This window comes from Agelaius phoeniceus, chromosome 24 (assembly GCF_051311805.1).
Source record: "Agelaius phoeniceus isolate bAgePho1 chromosome 24, bAgePho1.hap1, whole genome shotgun sequence".
Classification (NCBI taxonomy): Eukaryota; Metazoa; Chordata; class Aves; order Passeriformes; family Icteridae; genus Agelaius; species Agelaius phoeniceus.
This window is the reverse complement of record NC_135288.1, coordinates 7,729,717-7,752,015: the sequence shown is the minus strand read 5'-3', so window position 1 is coordinate 7,752,015 and position 22,299 is coordinate 7,729,717. Positions and strand designations below refer to the sequence as shown.

General features: G+C 53.0%; 1 protein-coding gene across 5 annotated transcripts in view; it reads right to left on the bottom strand.

Moving 5' to 3' along the window:
* Positions 1-402: 402 nt before the first annotated feature.
* RERE (arginine-glutamic acid dipeptide repeats) overlaps positions 403-22,299 on the bottom strand; it is a 166,826-nt gene continuing 144,929 nt past the window's right edge. For 3 of the 5 annotated variants that reach the window (XM_077190089.1, XM_077190088.1, XM_077190092.1), the window contains 11 exons: positions 16,096-16,258; positions 13,983-14,075; positions 13,038-13,237; positions 11,817-11,978; positions 9,679-9,792; positions 7,673-9,042; positions 7,227-7,449; positions 6,038-6,761; positions 4,411-4,557; positions 4,051-4,231; positions 403-3,269 (listed from right to left, as the gene is read on the bottom strand). In XM_077190089.1, coding sequence (XP_077046204.1) covers positions 3,236-3,269; positions 4,051-4,231; positions 4,411-4,557; positions 6,038-6,761; positions 7,227-7,449; positions 7,673-9,042; positions 9,679-9,792; positions 11,817-11,978; positions 13,038-13,237; positions 13,983-14,075; positions 16,096-16,258 — 3,411 coding nt within the window. In that variant the 3' untranslated portion in view covers positions 403-3,235. The remainder of the gene's footprint in view (positions 3,270-4,050; positions 4,232-4,410; positions 4,558-6,037; positions 6,762-7,226; positions 7,450-7,672; positions 9,043-9,678; positions 9,793-11,816; positions 11,979-13,037; positions 13,238-13,982; positions 14,076-16,095; positions 16,259-22,299) is intronic. The other 2 variants (XM_077190091.1, XM_077190090.1) reach the window with 2 other exon arrangements.

The following is a 22,299-nucleotide window of genomic DNA, read 5'->3' as shown; positions in this document are numbered from 1 at the left end:
TCAGGGAGTTACTGTGCACCTCCCTCTCTGCAATTTCCCCTGGGGAGGGCAGCTCAGGGTCAGCTGTGCTCAACACTGGCACAAATGAGGAAAAATCTGTTTCCAGTTTCTTCTCCCAGGAAAAGCAATTCCCAAAAATGCAGCAGCTGGGGTATCCCCAGGGCATTGCACTGGAAACTGAGCAGCAGAGCAGCAATGGGACTCGAGGATGCACAACTGGAACTGGACATGATGCTGGTGTTTGTGTACTGGGCATTAAAACCAAAATTATCTCAAAGAGGGAATAAACAAAGCCAAAAAGGGACAGGTTTGAAGCAGACAAAGTGGCCAGGGCAGCACCCACATCACCCCAGGTGAGAGCAGCTCCTCTCCCACCAACAACAATCACGAGACACATTTCACTTGCAGGCAAAACCTGGCTGCTGTAGTGTAGCTTGGTTTTATTTATGTCCACAAATATTTCAAAAAAATTACAAAATACTCAAATGGAGAGAACACAGAAGTCACGATTTCTGGGTTTCTACTCTGTTTACACTGTGTTATCCCATGGCAAACTACTCATATATACATTAAGCTTCAAGATATATATAAATGTAGCAGTCAGAATGTACACTCTGCTCAACGGTGCAGTGAAACAAGCTCAACCATGACGACATAGAACAAGAGAGACGGTTCAAAAACACTAAAGCAAAATCTTAAAATAAACTTTTGGAACAGAGGAAAAATAAAGAGAGATTTCTTGAAAGGAAATCAAAAGGTCTGGGTTGTTTTTTTTAACAGGGCATCGAACACCGAGATGGCTTCAGAAGCCACTGCAGGTAAAGTTGTAGTTAATCACTGGCTAAAACTGAGCGATTTCAGTGCTTAATTGTGAATCACGTGAACAAAAAAGCTCCCATAAAATTATTAGAATGCTCTTCTGGGAGGAAAAAAAAAATAAAATCAATGAACAGCTTTAGAACAGACAGCAACTTCAGCTGAGAAATAAGGAACACAGAGAGGACCACTGGAGGGAATTAGCTTTTCCTGAAGAACTATGGCTAAAAAACAGCAGGAGAAGGGTCAGAAGAAATGGCTGAAGTGGCCAAACTCTCCCAAACTCCCCAGTTCCACACAGTAAAACAAAAGGAGGGGAGAAACTGAACTGAACTGTGCCTGATGAGACCTTTAAAGCACTCAAACCAAAAGTGAGGCACTCTCTGCTGAGCAGGCCCATCCTGGTGGCTGCTCAGCCCTGAGCAGGAATAATCCCAGCTCCCTTTTCACCCCAGCACTGCCCAGAGCTGGGCCAAGGACTCCCCTCCCTCCCTGTGCTCTGGCCTGAGCTGGTGGAACAGAGCCTGTCCCTCCCAACACTGCAGCCAGGGCCAACACAGCAGCACTGATCAGCCCCTCAGCACTGGGGCACAGCAAGAGGGAATTCCAGCAGGAAAATCCCCGCTCTCCCCTGCACCCTTGCCTTAGAGGGCCTGGAGCATCGCTCCTGCGGGCTGAGCAGCAGAGGGGGACGAGCACTGGGCCTGCAGCTGAGTAACTACAACTTCACCAGAGGGGCTCAGGACAGGCCTAGGACACAACCATCACACTGGACAGGCTACACAGCAGAGAGCACTCGGGAGTGGAGAGAGAGCATGGGGGCAGCTGTGCACCAGCAGAACAAAACGAGCAGCAGGTTCAGATGTCCATTGGTCGCATCACCCTCTGCTCCAGCAAGAAAAACTGGGGAAAAAAACTTCTAAAATCTGCCTGACAAGGAGAGGTGTCTCCTTTAATGCTCCCTGTGGGCTCCTCTCCTCTCCCCAGCCTGGTGGGAAGCACAAGAGGAGCTGCCCTGCAGGACTGTGGGGCTGGAGGCAGTGCCACTGTCCCAGAGCGCTCGGCTCCTCAGGGACACTGCTCTGGGGGCACTTAAGCAGTTTCTGCTTATATAAAACCCAAACCCAAACAGTCAAAGAGAAAAACAGACTGGTCTTTGCAACACAACCTAATGAAAACAACTGCCAAGTCCACTTTCCTTAGGAACTCGTGCAGCAGGAGGCAGGAGAAGCACGTCCCCCCCAGGTATGCACTGCACACACCACTGTGGCTGCACTGGTCTGAGCCATGGACAGCTCCAAAAAGAGATTTCTACAACAGATTCTTTCTCTGAACCTTCTGCCTAAAGGCAAACCCAATGGAGCTAGGTTAAGTTTCAAACCTCACAGGAAAATGAAGTGTTTGATGGCCACACAAAAATGGAACCGTTGAAGGTGGCACCAGAAGGGCCAGCGGGGTCCAAGGGACATCTGAGCTGCTGAGAAACCCAACTCAACGAAACCAGCTGCAGAACAGAGAGATGGAACACCAACAAAAACCCCCAAACAACCAAACCAACCAAAGAACCAAGAACAGAAACAGTCATTTGCAACATTATCCCTGCAAATCCCTTTAATGCTTATTGTTGATATCAAACCAAATGTCAAGCTTTTACCCATTTGAAATTATTGATACCCATCATTCCCTTTAATTAAAGGGATAATTATATATATATATTTTATTAAAAAATCAACTCTGTATTCTGTCAATACCAGGTAGGAATTCACAATTTTTGTGATGTTACTGAAAATCAAGATAAACGTTTCTGGAGTTTTTTTTGTTTTGTTTCTCCCCTCTACCCAAAAAAAGTTATTTACAGACTTAAAAAGCCATGCTGCAGAACTGAGCTCTCTTTTAAAATTATGAAGATTTCCTACAATGTATTAAAATAAAAGTAGATTTTTTTTATTATTATAGCACTTGGATTCAGAGCTTGTTACGTCACCTACTTGCAATCCTTGTTTTTTTTTTTAGTTACCTATAGATGCATTGAGTGTCCCTTCACGCACAGTGACTTGTGTTGTGAACCTGATTCTAGCACCTACTGAAAACAAACTAGTAAGAAAAGAAAAGAAAAAAAAAAAAAAAAACCAAGATTGCAGGAAGTTCTCTGAATGCTCCACACAGTCCTGTATTTCCAAGAGGCTTCTGAATACGTTTTCATGCAGGGAGACCCACACCAGTCTTGAGAAATCTTCTCTACAAATGAACACTATGCTGATAAGTCTCTACTTGTTGGGTGGTTGCTTCTGTTTTAAATATATAAAGAAATCTTTATAAGATATTCTTTTCCTTTTGTAGCTCTTCTCGTATGTAAAAATGTTCCACTCCTTCCCAAGGACTGGGGTTTCCATAGCCAGCGTTACAAATAAATAATTTATTACAACTGTTTGTCGCCTTCTTTTTTCAGTCGACTGCAAGAGAAAGAAAACTCATTTTAGCACAACACAGAGGTGTGAGACACAGGAGACTGCTCTGCCCCCTGTCACCCCTGCAGGGAGCAGAGGCTGCAGGTTTTGAGCTCTGAGCACTGTCACAGACATATTTTATGAAAATCCTTTTGTTAGGATCTTTTCTCCTGAGAAGCTTCAGCTTCTCCATGTTTTGCTGCTTTGGAATGTGATTTGCAGAACTGTTTACCCAGCATGTGAAATTGTTTTGACTTCATGACCAATGACAGCCACCAGTGTTGAGGCTGTGAGCAGATGCAAGATTTTATTATCATTCCTTCCCTTCTTTGCTAGCCTTCTGATGAAATCCTTTTCTCCTCTTCTTTTAGTATAGTTTTAATAGATCATTTTCTTTTAATACATCACAAAATAATAAATCAGCCTTCTGAAACATGGAATCAAGATTCTCATCTCTTCCCTTGCTGGGGTTGCCTGCAAATTCCACAGAGCAGCACCCTGGGCAGTGCCCTGGCACAGGGAACCCCACAGGTGGGCATGGTCACCAGTGCCAGCTGTGCAGGTGGGACATGACTGGGGATGCTGCAGTAGGACACAGACTCAACTGCTCTCAGCTGTGCCAGAAATCTGGATTTCACTTCCCACCTGCCCAAAGCAGGCCTGAGCACAGCTCAGACACCAGGGCTCAGCACACAGCAAGAGAGGAGAAAACTCCCAGGCAAAAGGAAGGAATGTGGAGAAATCGCACGGGATGCCCAGGTGCCCAAAGCCCTCCGTGCAGGCTCACCTGTAATAATCTTCCTGACTGGGTAGGTGCCCGCCGTGCATGTGGGGGTGGCCGTGCAGCCACTGCTGCTCCATCGCCAGCCTCTGCAGCTCTGCCGACTGCGCGTGCATGGCCTGCAGCTGGTGGGCTGCTGACATGGGAGGGGGGATGGCCCCAGGCAGGTCCCGAGGGTAGGGGGTACCTAGGGGGACAGGCACCGCTTTCACACGCTGCTTTGCTTCTTGTTCGCCCCAAAAAGCCACCACAAGCACCCAAAGTCACAGCCTGACTCCCCCCACTGGGAAACGTTGAACCCCATGATAAGAGAGAACACTGCAGATCAAAGCCCAGCCCTGCAAAGGACCAAAAAATTGCTCTCACCAAAGACTGGATGCCGGAGCATTTCATGCTCGTGAGGTGGCTGCCCTAGCAATGGGTTGGGGATGGTCCCAGGTGGGTAGGGAAAACGTGCCAGGTGGGGTCCAGCTGCTAAAGGATCCACCAGGGGATGGACAGGTCCTGCTGAGCCTGAGAGAGAAGGAGAGAAAGCGTTTCCAGAGGGGAAAAAGGAACACAGAGGCAGAACCATTCCCTCAGCTGGTGCACAGCACAAGTGTGGGGTCATTCTACCCTCTGTTCATCCCCACTCTGAGGAGACACAGGGGCTGTAAAGCCTCGAGCACCACTGGAGCCACCTGGGGCAAGAACCAAGAGCCCCTCACTGTGCTTGAACCTGGCAGAGCACAAAGGCAAATCTGGCTCCAACACACACACAGAGCCTTGGCTTGGCTGTGTCTGCAGCAGCCTCTCTCTGCACTGGGAGGGACAATGCACAAGCCGTGGTTTTGTCCAGAACAAGCACCTGGGGAGCACCCAGACTCACCTGCACAGAGGTGCTCAGTGACTGCCTCACCTGAGCCCATCTGGGGTTTCTGCAGTGAGCCTCAGCAGCTTCAGGAATGCTGGTACCCAGCACTGCCATCTCCTGCCTGCAGCCCCCCAGCCCTCAGGAACCCACACCACCCTGCAGCTTTCCTTGTGGTACAACCTGGCTTCTGCAGCAGCACTCACATTCCCTCTAACTCCAACAGTGGGCATCCCAGCACATTTAATGGACATTTAATGCTCCAGGGCAAAGAATTCTACATCTGCTTGCACAAACACTGCACTGGCAGCCAGACACCAGAACCTGCATTTTACTCTGATTTTCCCCTCCCCTCACCTGGCAGCTGCAGCACCTGGTGCCTGGCCTGCCATGTCCTCTCCAGTCTGTCACCAGAAAATGTGAAAATTCCTGCTGAGTGCCTCATCTCCAGGGCTCCAGACCCCTGGAGCAGTAACCACGCATCTTGCTACAGAAATGGGCAAGGCACAGATCCATTTCTGAGCCTATTAATTATTCCAACTGCAAGGTGCTGCTCTAGGACAGCAGTACACAAAAAAACCAACCCACAACAAACCAGCAAACCTTTCACAGTGAGAGTCTGAAGGAAGGAAGATCACTGTGGTGTTACCATCACCCTACAAAAAGTAACTGCATTTTAGTTACCACAACCTTCCACAGCACAGAACCACAGCACGGACATGACAACAGGGATTTTGGTGTTTGAGTTCCAGGGTCACACTGGGCCCATTCTGAGCTGCTCCCAGGGGCAGTGCCCAGCTCTTGGGGCTCAGGGATTTTGCTATTTGAGTTCCAGGGTCAGACTGGGCCCATTCTGAGCTGCTCCCAGGGGCAGTGCCCAGCTCTTGGGGCTCAGGGATTTTGCTATTTGAGTTCCAGGGTCAGACTGGGCCCATTCTGAGCTGCTCCCAGGGGCAGTGCCCAGCTCTTGGGGCTCAGGGATTTTGCTATTTGAGTTCCAGGGTCACACTGGGCTCATTCTGAGCTGCTCCCAGGGCAGTGCCCAGCTCCTAAGGCTCGGGGATTTTGCTATTTGAGTTCCAGGGTCACACTGGGCCCATTCTGAGCCACACCCCAGGGCAGTGCCCAGCTGCCAGGGCTCACCTTGGTGTAGGGGGTCCTGCTGGTGTAGGTGTAGATGCGAGTGTATGTGCGAGTGCTGGTGGTGGTGGGGGGTGACGTTGAACATCTGCAGCCGCGCCAGGGGGTCGTTGGTGAGCGAGGCCATGCGCTCGGCGTGGATGCGCTCGGCCGCCAGCCTGTCCGGGTAGCTCATCTCCGGCCGCAGCTGCGGCCCCGCCAGCGCCAGTCTCTCCCTCTCCAGCGGGTTCAGCCCCGGGTGGAAGGAGGCGAAGGGGTGCGGCCCCGCCGCGGGCGGGATGGTCAGCGCCCCGTGCCTGGCGAAGTGCTCCATGGGGTTGGTGGCCGGGTGCAGCGCGTCCAGCTCCGGGGGCTTCACCTCGAAGCCGGGCTTCATCCTCTCGCGCAGCTCCCGCTCGCGGATCTCGCGCTCGCGGATCTCGCGCTCGCGCAGCTCCCGCTCGCGGATGCCGGGGTCCACGTTGTACAGGCCGGGCATGTGGTAGGCCAGCAGCGGGTCCGTGGGGTTCAGGGGCACGAAGAAGGGGTGGTTGCGGTTGGTCGGGGACATGACGTGGGGCCGCGCGTACTCGCTGAGCGTCCGCAGCGCCGGCGTGTCCGGCCCGATGTACGGGGGCACGGCCGCGATGGTGGTCGGCGGCGGCTCGAAGGAAGGCCTCATGTGGGCCGGCCCGCTGAGCTGCGACTCGCCCAGGCGGCCCTCGTGGGAGGAGCTGGACACCTTCTGCTGCACACAGCGGGGAAACAGCCTGAGGTCAGCACAGCTGCCGTGGAGCACTCAGCCACACACACACAAACACAAACACAAACACACACCTCCCCTGCACCGCCAGCCCCTCCTCCAGGAGAGAGCACTCGTGTGCCTGCACAGGACACAGGGCATTCACTGTGTTTGCACAGTGCTCTCCTGCTGCAAGGTCAATGCCAACAATTGGCCTCCTTCTGCCCAGCTGCTCTGGCTTCCCACAGAACCAGACCTGGGGCAGAAACTCTCCCTTTCCTTTAAGGAGAAGACAGTCCCAGGCCAGAGGTGCTCAGAGCAGGCTGGATTTTGGTCCATACACACAGCTCCATGCTCAGAGACCCCTGAGAGGGTTAAAGTGCTCCTGGGGATCTGCACCCTGCAGCCATCACCCAGGTCAGACCCAGCCATCAATTCCCTCACCCAGCTCTGAGCCAGAGCTGCACCTACCGCAGCTCTTTCCGCTTCTCTCTCACGCTCCCGCTCCCGCTCTCTTTCCTTCTCTTTTTCTTTTTCTCTTTCCCTCTCTTCCCTGGCTTTCTGCTCTGCTTCCCTTTTGGCCTTTTCGATGGCCTCTTCTCTCTTCTTGGCCAGTTTGGATCCTGCCAGAGGCATGAAGTACAGGTCTGCCCTGGAGCATGAATTGTAGCCACGGTCCAGGTGTTTATAGAACCTGAAAGGAACACAAGAGAGAAGAGCTCAGCCCTGGGAAAGGTGCAAGAGCATGGGACTTGAGAGCTGTATGTCCAAACTAAAAAATATCATTCTACACTTAGACCAAACACTACCATCTTGCCAGAAAGCCAGGAGAAAATTACCTGTACCGTACTGGTTTTATACACACAGAGAGTGGAGGGTAAAGCAGGGAAAGCAGAGCACTGATGAAAGCTCCATACCTGGCTGACTGGCTGGCGTGGCTGGGGATGTCCACCACCGTGGGCTCTGGGGATGGGCTCCGGGGAGGAGGTGGAGGGCTCTCCGGCTCCTCAGCCTCATCGGGGACCTCCTCCTTGATCTGGATGGGTGGCAGCGTGCAGGCTGTCACCACGGGCACTGTCCCACTCGAAGCTGCTGACGTGGAGATGGGGGTCTGCAGAGGGATGCCAGGCACGGTGGGCGGCGTGGAGGTGGAGGGGCACGACGGAGGCGTGATGGAAGGGGGGCCCCCGGGCACAAAGGGGTGCTGAGAGAAGGGGGGCTGTGAGGAGACCTGGTGGAGTCCGGAGGGGGGGTGGCTGGCAGGAGGGGGAAGGCTCTGGCTCTGGGTCAGGACGGGAGGCTGGGCCTGAGAGGACTGCAGAGGTTGGCTCTGAGGCATCAGCTGCAGGGGAGGAGGGTGCGCCGACGGAGGGTGGTGAGTGGACAGCGAGCTTAGCGGCTTCAGGGCGGGCGGCGGGGGCAAGTTGGAGTTCATGGAGAACGGAGACGGCCCCGAGAGATGGGGAGGGTGCTTGTGGGCCGGGGCAGTGGGCAGCTGTGGGATGGGGGTGGTGGGGGGAGGTTTGATGTGAGGCATGGCCATGGGGGCGGGCGGCAGAGGCTGCTCACGGGGAGGCTGCGCCGGCTGCAGCGAGGCCGTGCCGGGCAGCACGGGCTGCGCCGCCTGCAGCCCCGAGTGCGAGTGGGACGGGGCCTGTGTCTGGAGGGGCACCTGAGACTGAGCGGGCTGGGCGGGCAGGGAGAAGGGCTGGGCAGGCCCGGGGCCGTGGGGCAGCAGCGGCTGCGCCTGCAGGCCGTGCGGGGCGGGCTGGGGCTGGCCGTGCAGCGGGGGCTGCGCCGGGGCAGGCGCGGGCTGGCTCTGGGACGCGCTCAGGGGCTGCAGGGGAGGGTGGGGTGACGGGATCCTCTGCGGGTGCAGCGCGGGGGCCTGCTGGATGTGCGAGTGGGGAGCAGGGGGAGCAGAGGGCTGGGGCTGGCCCGAGGGCTGGGCCGCGGGCGGTGACGGCTGCGCGGGCGCCGGGACGGCGCTGGACGCGGGCGGCGGCGCCGGCAGCGGGGCCGGCACCGGCGGCGTGGGAGCTGCTGCAGCCTGGGCAGAGGCGCTCGGGGCCTGCAGCACCTGGGGCTGCGCCTGCAGCACTTGCTGCTGAGCAGAGGAGTCCGAGTCGCTCTCGTTGTCCTGGGGGCTGGGGATGCTGGGGGACGTGCTGCGGTTGTCCTGGTCGATGTCCTTGGGGTCGCTGCTCCCCTCGTCGTTGACGCTGCGGCTGTCGGAGCTCTCGCCCTCGCCCTCTCCCTCCGAGGGGGAGTTGGGCCTGCTGATCTCCTGTGGGGAGAGGCAGCAGCGACCACTGAGCCTGGGACACACACACCGGGACCCTCCAGGGGTGCCACAGGACGGGGTCTGTCACACTGTGCAGACACAGGCGCCCTTTGGACCTCACAGCACCCAAACCAGCACAGGAACACAAACACCCAAGGGACGTGCAAAGACAGCAGAACCAGGACCCTCCCACAGTGCCCAGGGGCAATAGGAACAAACTGAAATTCAGGAGGGGTCCTGCTAAACATAGCAAAACACTCCTTCACTATGAGTGACCAGCAATGGAAAAGATTTGTCACAACTCCAGTGGTGGTCTTCTAACTTGTCAGAAAAGACAAACCCCCAAATTTAAATCTACAAAATTGGAGGAAAGCAGTGGAGAACAATCCAGTGCACTCCTATACGGCTGATTTCAATATTAAATCAAAGAAAAAACCCAACTTCTGGACTTACCCCATATCACTCCACTGTTTCCAGCAGGAGGAACACATTATAACATTGGTTGCTTTCCAGCCACAGATTAAGTTACAATTTGCTGTGGCTTAAATTGATTTAATGTTTTTGGTTTGTTACCAGATTTGCATCCCTCCCCATCTCAAAGCATTCTCCTAAGAGGAAATACTCCTCTGTGGGACTCACTTGAGTTTTGGATTTTTTGGCATTGGACCTGTCAGGTTCTTCCGTGTCAGATGCTGCCTTTTCCCGCTGCCTCTTGGAGTTCTTGAGAGGAGAAGATACCTCTTCCTTTATCTTCTGCCACAAAGGAAACAGAACACAACACTTACCAGTGCTGTAAATGCAAAAGTAAGTGTAGGCCAGTGCCACCCTATTAACACAAATCAGGGAGCAGCAGAACTCAGGAGTTGGCACAGTCAGTATTTAAGAGCACTCCAATGCACATCAAACTAGCAGGAAAAAGGCAAAGTGCACAAAGCATTCCTCATATGAAGGGATATTTTAAAGAGAGCTGGGCAGGACCAAGTCCATCAGGAACTCACAGCAGACCCAGGTGACCCTTCCAACACAGACCAACACCAGTTTTTAACTGGTGCAAGACAGAGCCAGAATTTCTGCGGGAAACAGGATAAACCTCCTTCTGCTACATGAAAAATCTTGCTCTACTCTTGATATTTTGAGAGGAATATTTTTAGAACCCCTCAAATACAGGGCCAACAGTGAATAGCTATTCTGAGATTACTACCTTCTCCCATGGCCTGGAAAAGCTCTGTGCATCACATAATTACCTAACTTTAAATTCTGCCAAGTTTTCAGTTTTATAATGTGAAAACTTACTCCATGCTCATTTTGACTTTTTTTTAATCTGTGTAATATTTATTTTTAACTTGCTACTTCTCAATTCATACTGCTTAATGGTAAGCCTTCAGCTTCATGTGGCTTTGTTTCTTTACAACTCTCTTGGAAAGGTTCTCAATTCATTTGAACAGACTCAACTGTCAGCTTGCTCTGAACAATCAAGCAAATACACCTCCAGAAAACAGTAACAGAAGCAGACTCAATTACTGAATGTTCATACTCCTTTGTAAACAAAGATTAAGTACTGCTTACAAAAAATCCCCAAAACTGTCTACTAGTCTTAAATTCAGCATTTCTGATCTGCATTACTCCCCTGAGCTTAATGCTTGCATTTGCATCTGAAGTGGAGGGATTACTTTACTGTGAGAGCAGTGAGGGGATGTGGGGCTACTGGAGAGGTTGGATCACTCCCATCCCTCCCTGGTCAGCTCCAGGCTGCCCCACACTCAGCCTGATCCACACTCACAGGGGTTTTGGGTCATGGAGAGATTCCTCAGCCTCCTGTACCTGCCTGAGGGGGCTCAGGTGTGCAGCCCTGGCTGGGAGAGCCCAGGGGAAGGGGATACCTGCCTGAGGGAGCCCAGGGGAAGGGTTACCTGCCCGAGAGACCTCAGGTGTGCAGTCCAGGGGAAGGGTTACCTGAGAGGCCAGGGGAAGGGATACCTGCCCAGGAGAGCCCAGGGGAAGGGTTGTCACCCTGGTTTTTTAAGATTTTCTAAGCCTTCTGATGTTGACATTCTTGTAGTGAATTTTCTCACACACTTTCTGTAAATAACTCATTGTTTTGCATTCCTTTATGGAAGAAGAGAGAGTTGATAGACTGTTAGTTTAACCAGTGGCATTGGAGAGGTGCCACTGTCACCCTCCAATCCACTGTCACTTTTGGAAAACTATAAATGTTGGAGTCAGAAAATAAACAGCCCTTTTTTCTCTGTCACTTGAGAACAGTGTGAGCGTGTGTTCTTTTGTGTCCTATAGCAACAAAGGGTTACCTGCCTGAGGGAGCCCAGGGGAAGGGTTACCTGCCTAAGAGGCCTCAGGTGTGCAGCCCAGGGGAAGGGTTACCTGTGTGAGAGCCCAGGGGAAGGGTTACCTGTGAGAGGCCAGGGGAAGGGTTACCTGTGAGAGCCCAGGGGAAGGGTTACCTGTGAGAGGCCAGGGGAAGGGTTACCTGTGAGAGCCCAGGGGAAGGGTTACCTGTGTGAGAGCCCAGGGGAAGGGTTACCTGTGTGAGAGCCCAGGGGAAGGGTTACCTGTGTGAGAGCTCAGGGGAAGGGTTACCTGTGAGAGGCCAGGGGAAGGGTTACCTGTGAGAGCCCAGGGGAAGGGTTACCTGTGAGAGGCCAGGGGAAGGGTTACCTGTGAGAGCCCAGGGGAAGGGTTACCTGCCCGAGGCAGCCCAGCTGTGGGGTTACCTGCCCAAGAGGCCCCTCCTGTTTGGGAGAGCCCGGCTGTGGGGTTACCTTGGTGGATTTCTTGACGGACTCAGCCTTGCTGTCATTGCTGGAGGTGCTGGCGGCGCTGGGCGAGTTGCGGCCGCTGGAGCGCACGTCCTCGGCGATGGGCGAGGCGCGGCCATCGGGGCTGGCTGCCTGCTTCTTCCTGCCACTGCGTAGCGTCGACATCTGGGGACAAGAGCCCGGTCAGCTCAGCACTGAGAGGCTGCTCAGGGTGCTCTGCCCCAGCAGGGCCACGGGGAGCACAGCCCTGGCAGCAAAACCTGCACTTTGTCCTTCAAAGCCCAGCCGGACTCCAATGTAAAAGGAGGCGAATCCTTAATCTGTCTACTCACAAGCATTAAGTGCTGATTATTTAATCAGCAGTGTCTGTTAGAAATGGCATTTAGGAAGATGTTCTGTTCCCATACACAGCACACACACAAGGGTGCCTGAGGCAGGAGAGAACCCCCGTGTTGCATGAAAAATGCTCCATCTGCTGGCAGTCAAGGCCAAGGTCCAAACCCCCAGTTCCAGCTTTAGAAAGCACAAAGCTCTATCTGATTATCTACTCTATCACTAAGGGAGCAGGAGAGTACATTTCAATAATTAATGCTGCTTCCCTGCCAGTTTGGCAGTTTTTTGGAGGACTGGCTATGAAAGCCAACACTCCCCAAGAGTGGAGCCTCCCAAGGTATTTAGAGCCAATGGTCACATCATCCTCTTCAGAAAGACAGACAGGGGAGGGCAAGAAAAGAAATCTATCTGCTGCTTTCCCTCAGCTAAACCCAACTCCAAGATAAATCACCCAGAGCTGCTCCCAGGAAGGCTCCTGGTGCCCCACCTGAGTCACAACTCAGAGCACACCAACCACAGAGGCAAACAGAGCTCCCTGGAGGGAAGAGGCTTTAACTCCAGTAACATGAGGACACCACATGAACACCATCTAACTTTTTTTAACTCCTCCCAAGGGCACACCTCTGACAGGATGCAGCTGGAAGGAGGACATGTACTAGCACAGGATCTGCAGTGCACTGTCAATGCCCCCTTATGGCGACAGCCCACTGCCAGTCATGACAGAGAAATAACACAGCTTGCAGGGACATTCCATCCCCCTTTTCCAGAGACAGCCCAGCCTCAGCAAAGCTCCCCCTGGCACACACAGGCAGCAGGAGCAGCACAGCCCATGGCAAATCAGTTCAGGGCTCCGGCTCCTTTTACCCCTGCAGTGAAGAGGGTGAAACGCACCGAGCCTCGACTGCGCCGTGTCCTCATGCTATGCTTCCCACTGAGGCCATCATCTTCCTCCTTCACAGGCTTGAACATAAAGGGCGGGGGGTCCACGGGCTTCTCGATGGGCGGCAGCTCCCCGTACTTCTTGAAGTGGATGCGGCAGTCCGTGCACAGCAGGATGTTCTCCCGGCCCCCGTGGTGCCAGTCCTTGGAGGCTTGGGGCAGGGAAAGCAACAGCTCAGCACCTCACAGAGCACCCAGCCCAGCACAAACACAGGCAATTGTTAAAGAAGTACAGCTACAAAAGTACAGCTGCTTCTCTATGGGTAACAGAGCTGGATACGTTTCTGGAAAAGTTTGTCCTGTCCCAGCGCACACCCTCAATGTTCAATTTTCACAAACTATGGCTGCTTGCTTAAGAAACTACAGCTTTGAGGCACAGAAAGAAACCTTATCTGCTCTACCTGGGAGTTAACAAGCAGCTGTTGTTCTTCAAAGCTGTGGTTTCTACAAGAGAAGTGAGCTCTGAACCTCTGATTTCCTTCCCCATTCTGGGGCTTCCACTTTCAGCTGCAAATGCCCCAACATCGAGCAACCTTTGGGAGCAGCCACAGCAAGGGGGCTGATGCACAGGAGATTTGGTGCAGCACCAGGAAGTTTTGTGTGTGACAGCCACAGCCCAACACTGACTCATTATGTCACCAATTGATTACTTAGATTATGGATTATGCAGATTTATTCCTGTCTGAATGTCTACCTCAGGCTTCTCCTTTGTCACCGCAGTATTAATCTGCAATGGCAAAGCCTGATTAACTCTGTTAGGAACGCTGCATATTTCAGCTGATTGACCCCCAGGCTGCTGAGAACAGCTGTAGCAGCTCAGGAGCTGCTCCTGCTGGCTGAAGGCAGCCCCAGCAGCAGCAGAGGGGAGCCCCAGCAGGGGCTGGCACTGGCACATACTGGTGGTGAAGCAGTGGCGGCAGGCGTAGCCCTTCAGCTCCTGCTCGCTGTCCTCGCTGTCAAAGTCATCTTCACTGGCCGAGCTCAGGTCCACTGAGGGTGGGAGAGAGAGGAAAACGGAAAATAAACACTCAGCAGGATTTTCTGTTTCCTCCTACTTGGCTAAAATAAGCATGAAGTGGAATAGATCGTGACTCCCCACGCCCACCCTGCCTTGCATGGCCATTATTTCTGATTATTTCTGATTTTTCACACTGAGCAAAGCCAGATCTCATCATGCTGCAGGTTAAGGAGGATCCCAGGAATGTGCCAAGGGATACAGCTCCTGGAACCTCTGATTCAGCATGTGCTATATTTCCAGGTAAGTTGTCATTCAAATACCATCCATGGGGAGTTCAAGAGGCTGTGTTCCAAACCCACAATTTTCAAGAGAAAAGGCATTTATCTCTAGAATCTGGTCAAATTTGAAATAAAATATTCTATATTTAAATCCTACAAGATTCCATGAACAGGTCCCTGTAGCGGCTTTTCTGGTTTTTATTTTGTTACCCAGCAGTAGAGGTGTTTGTGGGTGGAGGAATCAATGCTTACATACCATGGACCTGTTTGAAAAACATGTTCAGATCCTTCTGGATGAGAGGCACTAAAGGATAACTAACACCAGCTTTCCTGTCCTTAATGCAGGACTCAAAGTTTTAACCTATGGCAAACTCACATTGCAAAACTGTCATGCTCTGAAGAAGAGGAGAATGTGCAAAGGGTCCCTTTCCTTTGTGGGAAATAAGCTGATTACACATCTATGAGCTCAAAAGCAGCATCTGAACCACTTAAAATATGCAGACATCACAAAAGCTGTATCTTACCTTCTAAACACCTCAGGAGTAAATATTTCCCTTTTGAGAGCACTGCATTTTTCTAGTCCCACCACTATAAATTCACAACATAACAGGGCTATAATTTGGCACAAGCAGGAAGCCCTCAGGCTTCTTCTGTTCTAATCTTTAATTAGAAGAGAAGTCCTTGATACAGGAACAGTGTTTTTCTAAAGGCTCCAAGAGGATGTTTTGTACATGCAGGTTACAGTGTATGGATTAAAGCTTACAGATTCTCCAGCACTTGCCATCAGCATTTGTCAGCAACTCATTACCCTTCAAATTAACACAGGGTTACATTTAATAGCTACCACTGCCCTGATTCCTACATTAATACTTGCAGGTGCTCAGACCCTGACTGCAGAGCTGACCCCAGGCTAGCACTCGCTCTCTTTTGCCAGATGAATTCAGATTCTCATGCTGCAGTCAGATCTGTAGGGATGGGTCCTCCCAGCCACAAGCTCTCCCATGCTGGGTATCTGGGATTGAGCTGTGCAGTCCAGATCCTCACTCCTTGTGCACACAGAGGTTGTAAATCCCAGTAAATGCCACCAGTTCAGGAGGGAAAAGCTCCCAGCCCTTTCCTGCTCCCTCCTCACTTCTGCCCAGGATGGAATTCTGTGTCCAGCCTGCTCACCACATCCTCCACCTGCCCACGTTCATTTTTACATCTGCCAATCTGCCTTCCACAGCCCCTTTTCTCTCTGTGGGTTTAGAAAGATTTAAACCTCCCAGGGTAACAAACCCTTCCCAAAGGGACAAAGGTTTCTGTCCCTGCAGGGACCCTGTGCAAGGCAGCAGGCACTGCTCTGGGGATTGCTTTGGGTTGGACACTTCTGTTCCAGGCCAGGCCACTGCTCCTCCAAGCCTGGCTGCAGCACAGCCTGAGCTCCACAGAGGGTAGGGGTCACCCAGAAGGATGGAAGGGGCTTCCTTCCAAAGGCAGGGAGCACTTCCCTCCTTCTGGGCTCTCCAATCCCCATTTACTGTAACAAGCCTGGAGAAAATACAACACAGCACCAAGAGAAAGAGTAGGGAAACCCAACCCCAGGGCAGCACTTCCATCCTCACAGGATGCTTTCATGTTTGAGGCCTGATCAGAGGCACCTTCCAGCAGCAAGGTGCAGGAGGAGCAGGGAGGGCGGCTGCCCCAGCTCCATTTCCCCGCTGTCCCCTGGGATTTGTGGCACCGTTCCCGCTGCTCCCTGCCCAGAGCAGTGCCCAGCCGGGGCTGCACTCACAGAACTCGCTGGAGGGGGGCCTGGAGGGGGTGTTGACGGGCGTGGAGGCCGTGCGGGTTTTGATCCTGCGGAACACGGCCTGGCGCCGGTGCCGCCGGTGCGCGCGCGAGCTCGCGGCCTCGGGGGTCTTCTTCCAGTAGTAATAGAAGGTGATCAGCTCCCCCTGCAAGCACAAACACACGGGGTCAGGGGACCTGCACGCCTGGCTGCCAGCTCCCTGCCTCCCCGGGCTCGCAGGGATTTCTCCAGGAGAATCATGAGGGATTTCAGCCACAAAAAAAGAACTGTTCGGGTAATAGGTACAAAAAACCCTCATTGCTTTTGCCTGCTTTTGCAGAGGAGGAAAATGAGTAAATAAATGCTTTTTCACTCCTCCCCTAGGAAAGGAAAGAGGCTGGGAAGCACCAGGAGCCAGCCTGCACCTGGATGCCTCAGAAGAGGGTGCCCTTGTGTCACTGTCAGCATCCCCTGGCACCCCAAACATGACAGCCACCCCAAACCCGACAGTCACCCCAAACCCAACAACAGCCACCCCAAACCCAACAACAGCCACCCCAAACCCAACAGCCACCCCAAACCCGACAACAGCCACCCCAAACCCGACAACAGCCACCCCAAACCCGACAACAGCCACCCCAAACCCAACAACAGCCACCCCAAACCAGACAATCACCCCAGACCTGACAACAGCCACCCCAAACCTGACAACAGCCACCCCAAACCCAACAACAGCCACCCCAAACCAGACAATCACCCCAGACCTGACAACAGCCACCCCAAACCCAACAACAGCCACCCCAAACCCCACAGCCACCCCAAAGCTGACAACAGCCACCCCAAACCTGACAACAGCCACCCCAAACCCAACAACAGCCACCCCAAACCAGACAATCACCCCAGACCTGACAACAGCCACCCCAAACCCAACAACAGCCACCCCAAACCCCACAGCCACCCCAGACCTGACAACAGCCACCCCAAACCCGACAACAGCCACCCCAAACCCGACAACAGCCACCCCAAACCCCACAGCCACCCCAAACCTGACAACAGCCACCCCAAACCTGACGACAGCCACCCCAAACCTGCCCCAGTTCCTGCTGTCCACAGACAGAACAAGGCTCAGCCCAAACACACTCTGCCATTTTGTCAGCCATTGTTCAACATTCTGTGCAAGGAGCTCAAAGTTTGAGTACAAACATGCTCAACAACAAGTCTGTAACCGTAACACAACCCCACCACACTAAATCGTGTTTTAATTTGAATATATATACCCACATCTAAATTAATTAAGCAGTTAAAAGAGCACACCTAGAGAAATGAGTGATAATTTCACAGCATAATGAATCTGGCTTACATTCAGGAAGTGCAGCAGCTGCCATTCAAACCTGGGTTTGCAAGGCTGAACCAAAGAACAGCATGTGGTTTTAATCTCTTTTCTCTTACTTTGAAACCCCATCATTTCCTGGCGACTTGTCTGCCTCTAAGGTAAAAGGTGTTGTTGCTTTCAAGTTGCAAGAGAAAAACGGAGAAGTTCTAACCAGCCCCTTGAAAAAATCAACATCAGAACAAACATACCTGAACTGCCCACAAAAAGGGTTTCTTTGAACCGTGTTTTATGTGATCAAATAACCTCAGCCTGCTGCCTCCGTGGGGAAATCCTGCAGCCCCTGCTCCGGGCAGAGCAGGAGTTAACTCCAATAACGACCCTGCCTGAATGCAAACCCTCCCCAGGGCCCCAAACGAGCAATTACAGCCACAACCAATACCTGCACCACTGAAACACTCCCAAGACAAAGGGAGGATGTTGTTCTAGACATTAACTGCTGACATTTAAGACACTTAAGAATTTTACCAGTGCCTAATTTAAAAATAGAAACCCCAGCAGAAAGAACACGACCACATTCTGGCAACAGGCAGAAGAGATCATTTTTAATCTGTGCTGCCACAGACTGGGATGATGCTGCTGATCCTCACCATGGAACTATGTCTGTGTATCATGTATTAAAATAACCAATATTCAGAGTGATGGCTGGGGAGGAGGAGCAGGTGGGAAACACGTTACCTACAATTCTTGATTCTGAAGGACTAAAGCCCTACTAAAACTATTAATAATGTGTTTCCTGCAGAGGATCTGAAGCTGCCTGGTGTTGAGCTCATGGCAAACCGGGCAGAACAGCAGCTCTGAGCCCAGCACCCTGCTCTGCCCCTGCACGTGTTTGCTTTAGAAATGCCATTTCCCTGAGCCCATTAAGTGGCTCAAAGTCCACCCAGGCCAGCTGTTTGTCCACTCGGGCTGTGCCTGTGCCAGGAGCCAGGCTGGGCTCTGCAGGGAGGCTTTTGCAATGCTCTGCACAGCCTGAAAGTCTCCTGCAAATGAAACCAGTCGTTTTTTACCTATAAATTCATTTGTATCAAATCTGAGGTGTCAGCACCAAGGAGCAAGTCAGTAAATCCCATGTCTTTATGTCAGTGAATTAATGTGTCCTCTGACACATGGCAACAGCAGAGTGGGAGCCAATCTGTTGTCCTCCCATCATAAAATAGGGAATGGGAACCTATTAGAGCTCCATTTACACATTGCAAAGCCATCAGGTCCCGAGGGAAGTGTAACAACTTATACATGCAGATCATAAACCAAAGTTTAAAAAAGAAACTGTGGATATTTATAGAAAATGCCAGCCTCGTGACCATAATGCTTTTTCCCCCCGAGACTGGCTCAGAAGTGCAGTCACAACTGCACAGGGATAAAGATGAAGTCAAAGTCTATTTATTCAACCACCAGTTTTACCCCAGCTACAATGCACAGATGAAAGGACTAAAGAATGCTCTGTATCTGCAGGTCCTGCTCACACTGCACAATGCAGCACTCAGCAAAGGGCTCAGGGAGCAGGAGAGCAGTCAGAGGGGAGCACACACAGAATGCAGGGTTACACAGGCACCCACTGAGAGAACTCCCTGCAGGATCCCCGGGGCCACCTGGCTGCCCAGGACACCACTGTGTGCCCAGGGCTGCATCAGCCTGGCAGCTTCACCCCCATCCTGCTGCCACTGTGTGCCCAGGGCTGCATCAGCCTGGCAGCATCACCCCCATCCTGCTGCCACTGTGTGCCCAGGGCTGCATCAGCCTGGCAGCTTCACCCCCATCCTGCTGCCATTGTGTGCATTGACTGCTGGGGTCCAGCCTGGCAGCATCACCCCCATCCTGCTGCCACTGTGTGCCCAGGGCTGCATCAGCCTGGCAGCATCACTCCCATCCTGCTGCCACTGTGTGCCCAGGGCTGCATCAGCCTGGCAGCTTCACCCCCATCCTGCTGCCACTGTGTGCCCAGGGATTGACTGCTGGGGCTCAGCCTGGCAGCATCACCCCCATCTGCTGCCACTGTGTGCATTGACTGCTGGGGCTCAGCCTGGCAGCATCACCCCCATCCTGCTGCCCATCCTAATGCCACTGTGTGCCCAGGGCTGCATCAGCCTGGCAGCATCACCCCCATCCTGCTGCCACTGTGTGCCCAGGGATTGACTGCTGAGGGTCCAGCCTGGCAGCATCACCCCCATCCTGCTGCCACTGTGTGCCCAGGGATTGACTGCTGGGGTTCAGCCTGGCAGCTTCACCCCCATCCTGCTGCCACTGTGTGCCCAGGGATTGACTGCTGAGGGTCCAGCCTGGCAGCATCACCCCCATCCTGCTGCCTGCATGGGTGGCACAGGCTGGAGCACAAAGGGCTGAGTCAGGCAAGCTCTGGTTCCCCAAACAGGGAGCAAAAACAGCTTCCAGCCTCACTGCAAGAAGTCAAATGAGCTTTAATCAAACATGCACGGTGCGTGCTGCTGAAAGCCAGGGCACATAAATTCAGGAACAAAAGCTGCTGCAGAAATCAATAGCCTCCTGAAACATTAACACAGGCCAGCATTGATCAAAGGCCCTGGGACAAAAGGCTGCCTTGCAAATTAGCTGCTGGTTTTGCTTGCAAGCAAACACAGAGCCATGAACGCTCTGACATGAATGGCCTGTAATGATCATTTTGTTCCCAGTGATCTCACCTCAGCTCACCACAAGGGCTCCAAGTCAGCACATCCCACATCCCTGAGCTGTGCCAGCCTGGCAGCGCTGGGCAGCTGCTCCAAAGATCTTTTTGTGGCTCCCAGGCCACGAGCAGGGCCAGCCTGTCGTGCCAGCCTGCAAACACAGTGTCCTTGTCCTGTGGGTGCTCTGGGCAGGCTGGCCATGGCTGCAGCACAGTAAAGGCAAAGCAGAGCAGTGGCCTGGCTGGCCATGGCTGCAGCACACAGTAAAGCCAAGGCACAGAGCAATGGCCTGGCTGGCCATGGCTGCAGCACAGCAGAACCAAGGCAGAGCATCTTGAGCCACCCCTCTGTCACCCCCAGACTGGCCCAGCTCAGGGGCAGTGACACCCCTCTAACGAGCTGTGATTTATTCCTTAATTAGGAGGGTGAAACCTCTAGGGTGACTGGATGTGCCACATCCCTGAAGATGCTGCCAATGCCCTCCCAAACCATCCCCAAGGCCCAGCTTTCTCTTTCCCAGTGCTGTGGGCAGCAGATTCCTCTCCCTTCCAGGGTTCAGGGCTCCCCTCCTGGTCCTGCAGCCTCACCTTCCCTCCATCCACCAGCACCTCTTCTTTCCTGCACACACAGCTCCGTGTTTCCATGTTAACATCTGATTAACTGTCCCCAGCACACAGAAAGCAAAATGAGAAGCATTATTCAGGCTTTTAACGGCACATTTCCCTGACAACACCTACATTCCCAAGTTTCACAAGGCAGAGGGGATTATGTTCCTCACTAAAAACACCAGTTCAGCTTTCAGCAGCTCTGAAATGCAGGCAGAGCTCACGACTCCTGCCTGCTCCTGCCAAGGCCATCTCACCCCTCCGAGTAGGTGCATATAGAAAAGTCACACTTCATCTCCTTTCAGCTGTGCTCTGCAGATTATTTCTGCACAGGAAGATGTGGCTCAGAGCCCTCCAGCAGGGAGGTTTCTCTGCAGGCCTGAGCTGACACCTGGAGTGCTCCCAGCCCTCACCTGCCCCAGCAGGGATTGTCCTTGCCAGGGGCCACCTCTCCCCTGCCTGTCCCACTCCTGTCACTCTCACCTGGGTGTTCTGCCAGCTCCATCCTTCCCCCAGCACGTCACCCCCACCAGAGCAGCCCCTCTGCCTCAGCAAGCCCTGGTTTTGCATTTCTGACCAGCAATTATCCAATGTAAAAGCCACAGCCTCAGCTATTTGTGCTCAGTCCTGCCTGGCACACAAAGGGTTAGGGCTGGGTGTGCACCCCTGGACAGGAGGGCTCTGACAGCTCCTGTGCAAGCCAATCACACACACACCAACTTCCCTGCGAGTATCTGTTAGGGTAGAACACAGTGAGCAAACACAATAATTGCTGTTTAATTTCCCCAGAGCCAAGCTCTGACAGGGAAAAAAAAAATAAAAAAATCATGGAGGAGGGGAATAGCTTTGCAGTAATGAAAGAGAAAAGGTAAATGACAGCACTCCTGAGTGGCTGAAAGAGCCAGGGCAGAGCACAGGGAACAGACTGTCCAGCTGTGGCCTTAATGAATTCACAATCTTTCTGGAATGCTTCAAGATTTTATTGAGTCAACTCAATTTAGCCAATACTCCTATACAGTCCTGCAGTAAGAACAGTCCCCAGTGCTTCCCCTGATCCCCTGGCACAGGCTGCTCCCAGCATCTGCTCCAGGGCAGGAGCAGAACACGGGTCTGGCTCATGGCAGTGATCAGTGGAACACACGGAGCCTGGGCAGGGTCACAACCAGCCCAGGGCATTGCCCTGCACTGCAAATGCCCATCCCTGCCACCCCACAGCCAGGGCAGGGGGAACCACCACCAAACAGGGGCAGGTGGCACCTGGGCACCACGGCAGGGCTGGGTTCAAGCCTGGACTCCATGATCCTGGAGGGCTTTTCCAGCCTTGGTGACTCCGTGGCTGCTGCTTCTGGTGAATCCACAGCCAGAGAGAGAAAAGGTGAACCCCTGAACAAGCTGCAGGGTGAGAGGAGCAGCTGTGAGAGCCCCAGGAGCTGCACTTGGCCATTTCTGCAGTGAGAGGCTCGCTCCATGCCTCTGCCAGCCATGACAAATAGCTTTGCACATGCTCTAATTAAGCACTAAGTCTCAGCAGCTTGCTCAGTAGCACTGATTAATGTCCACCTTGGGTGCA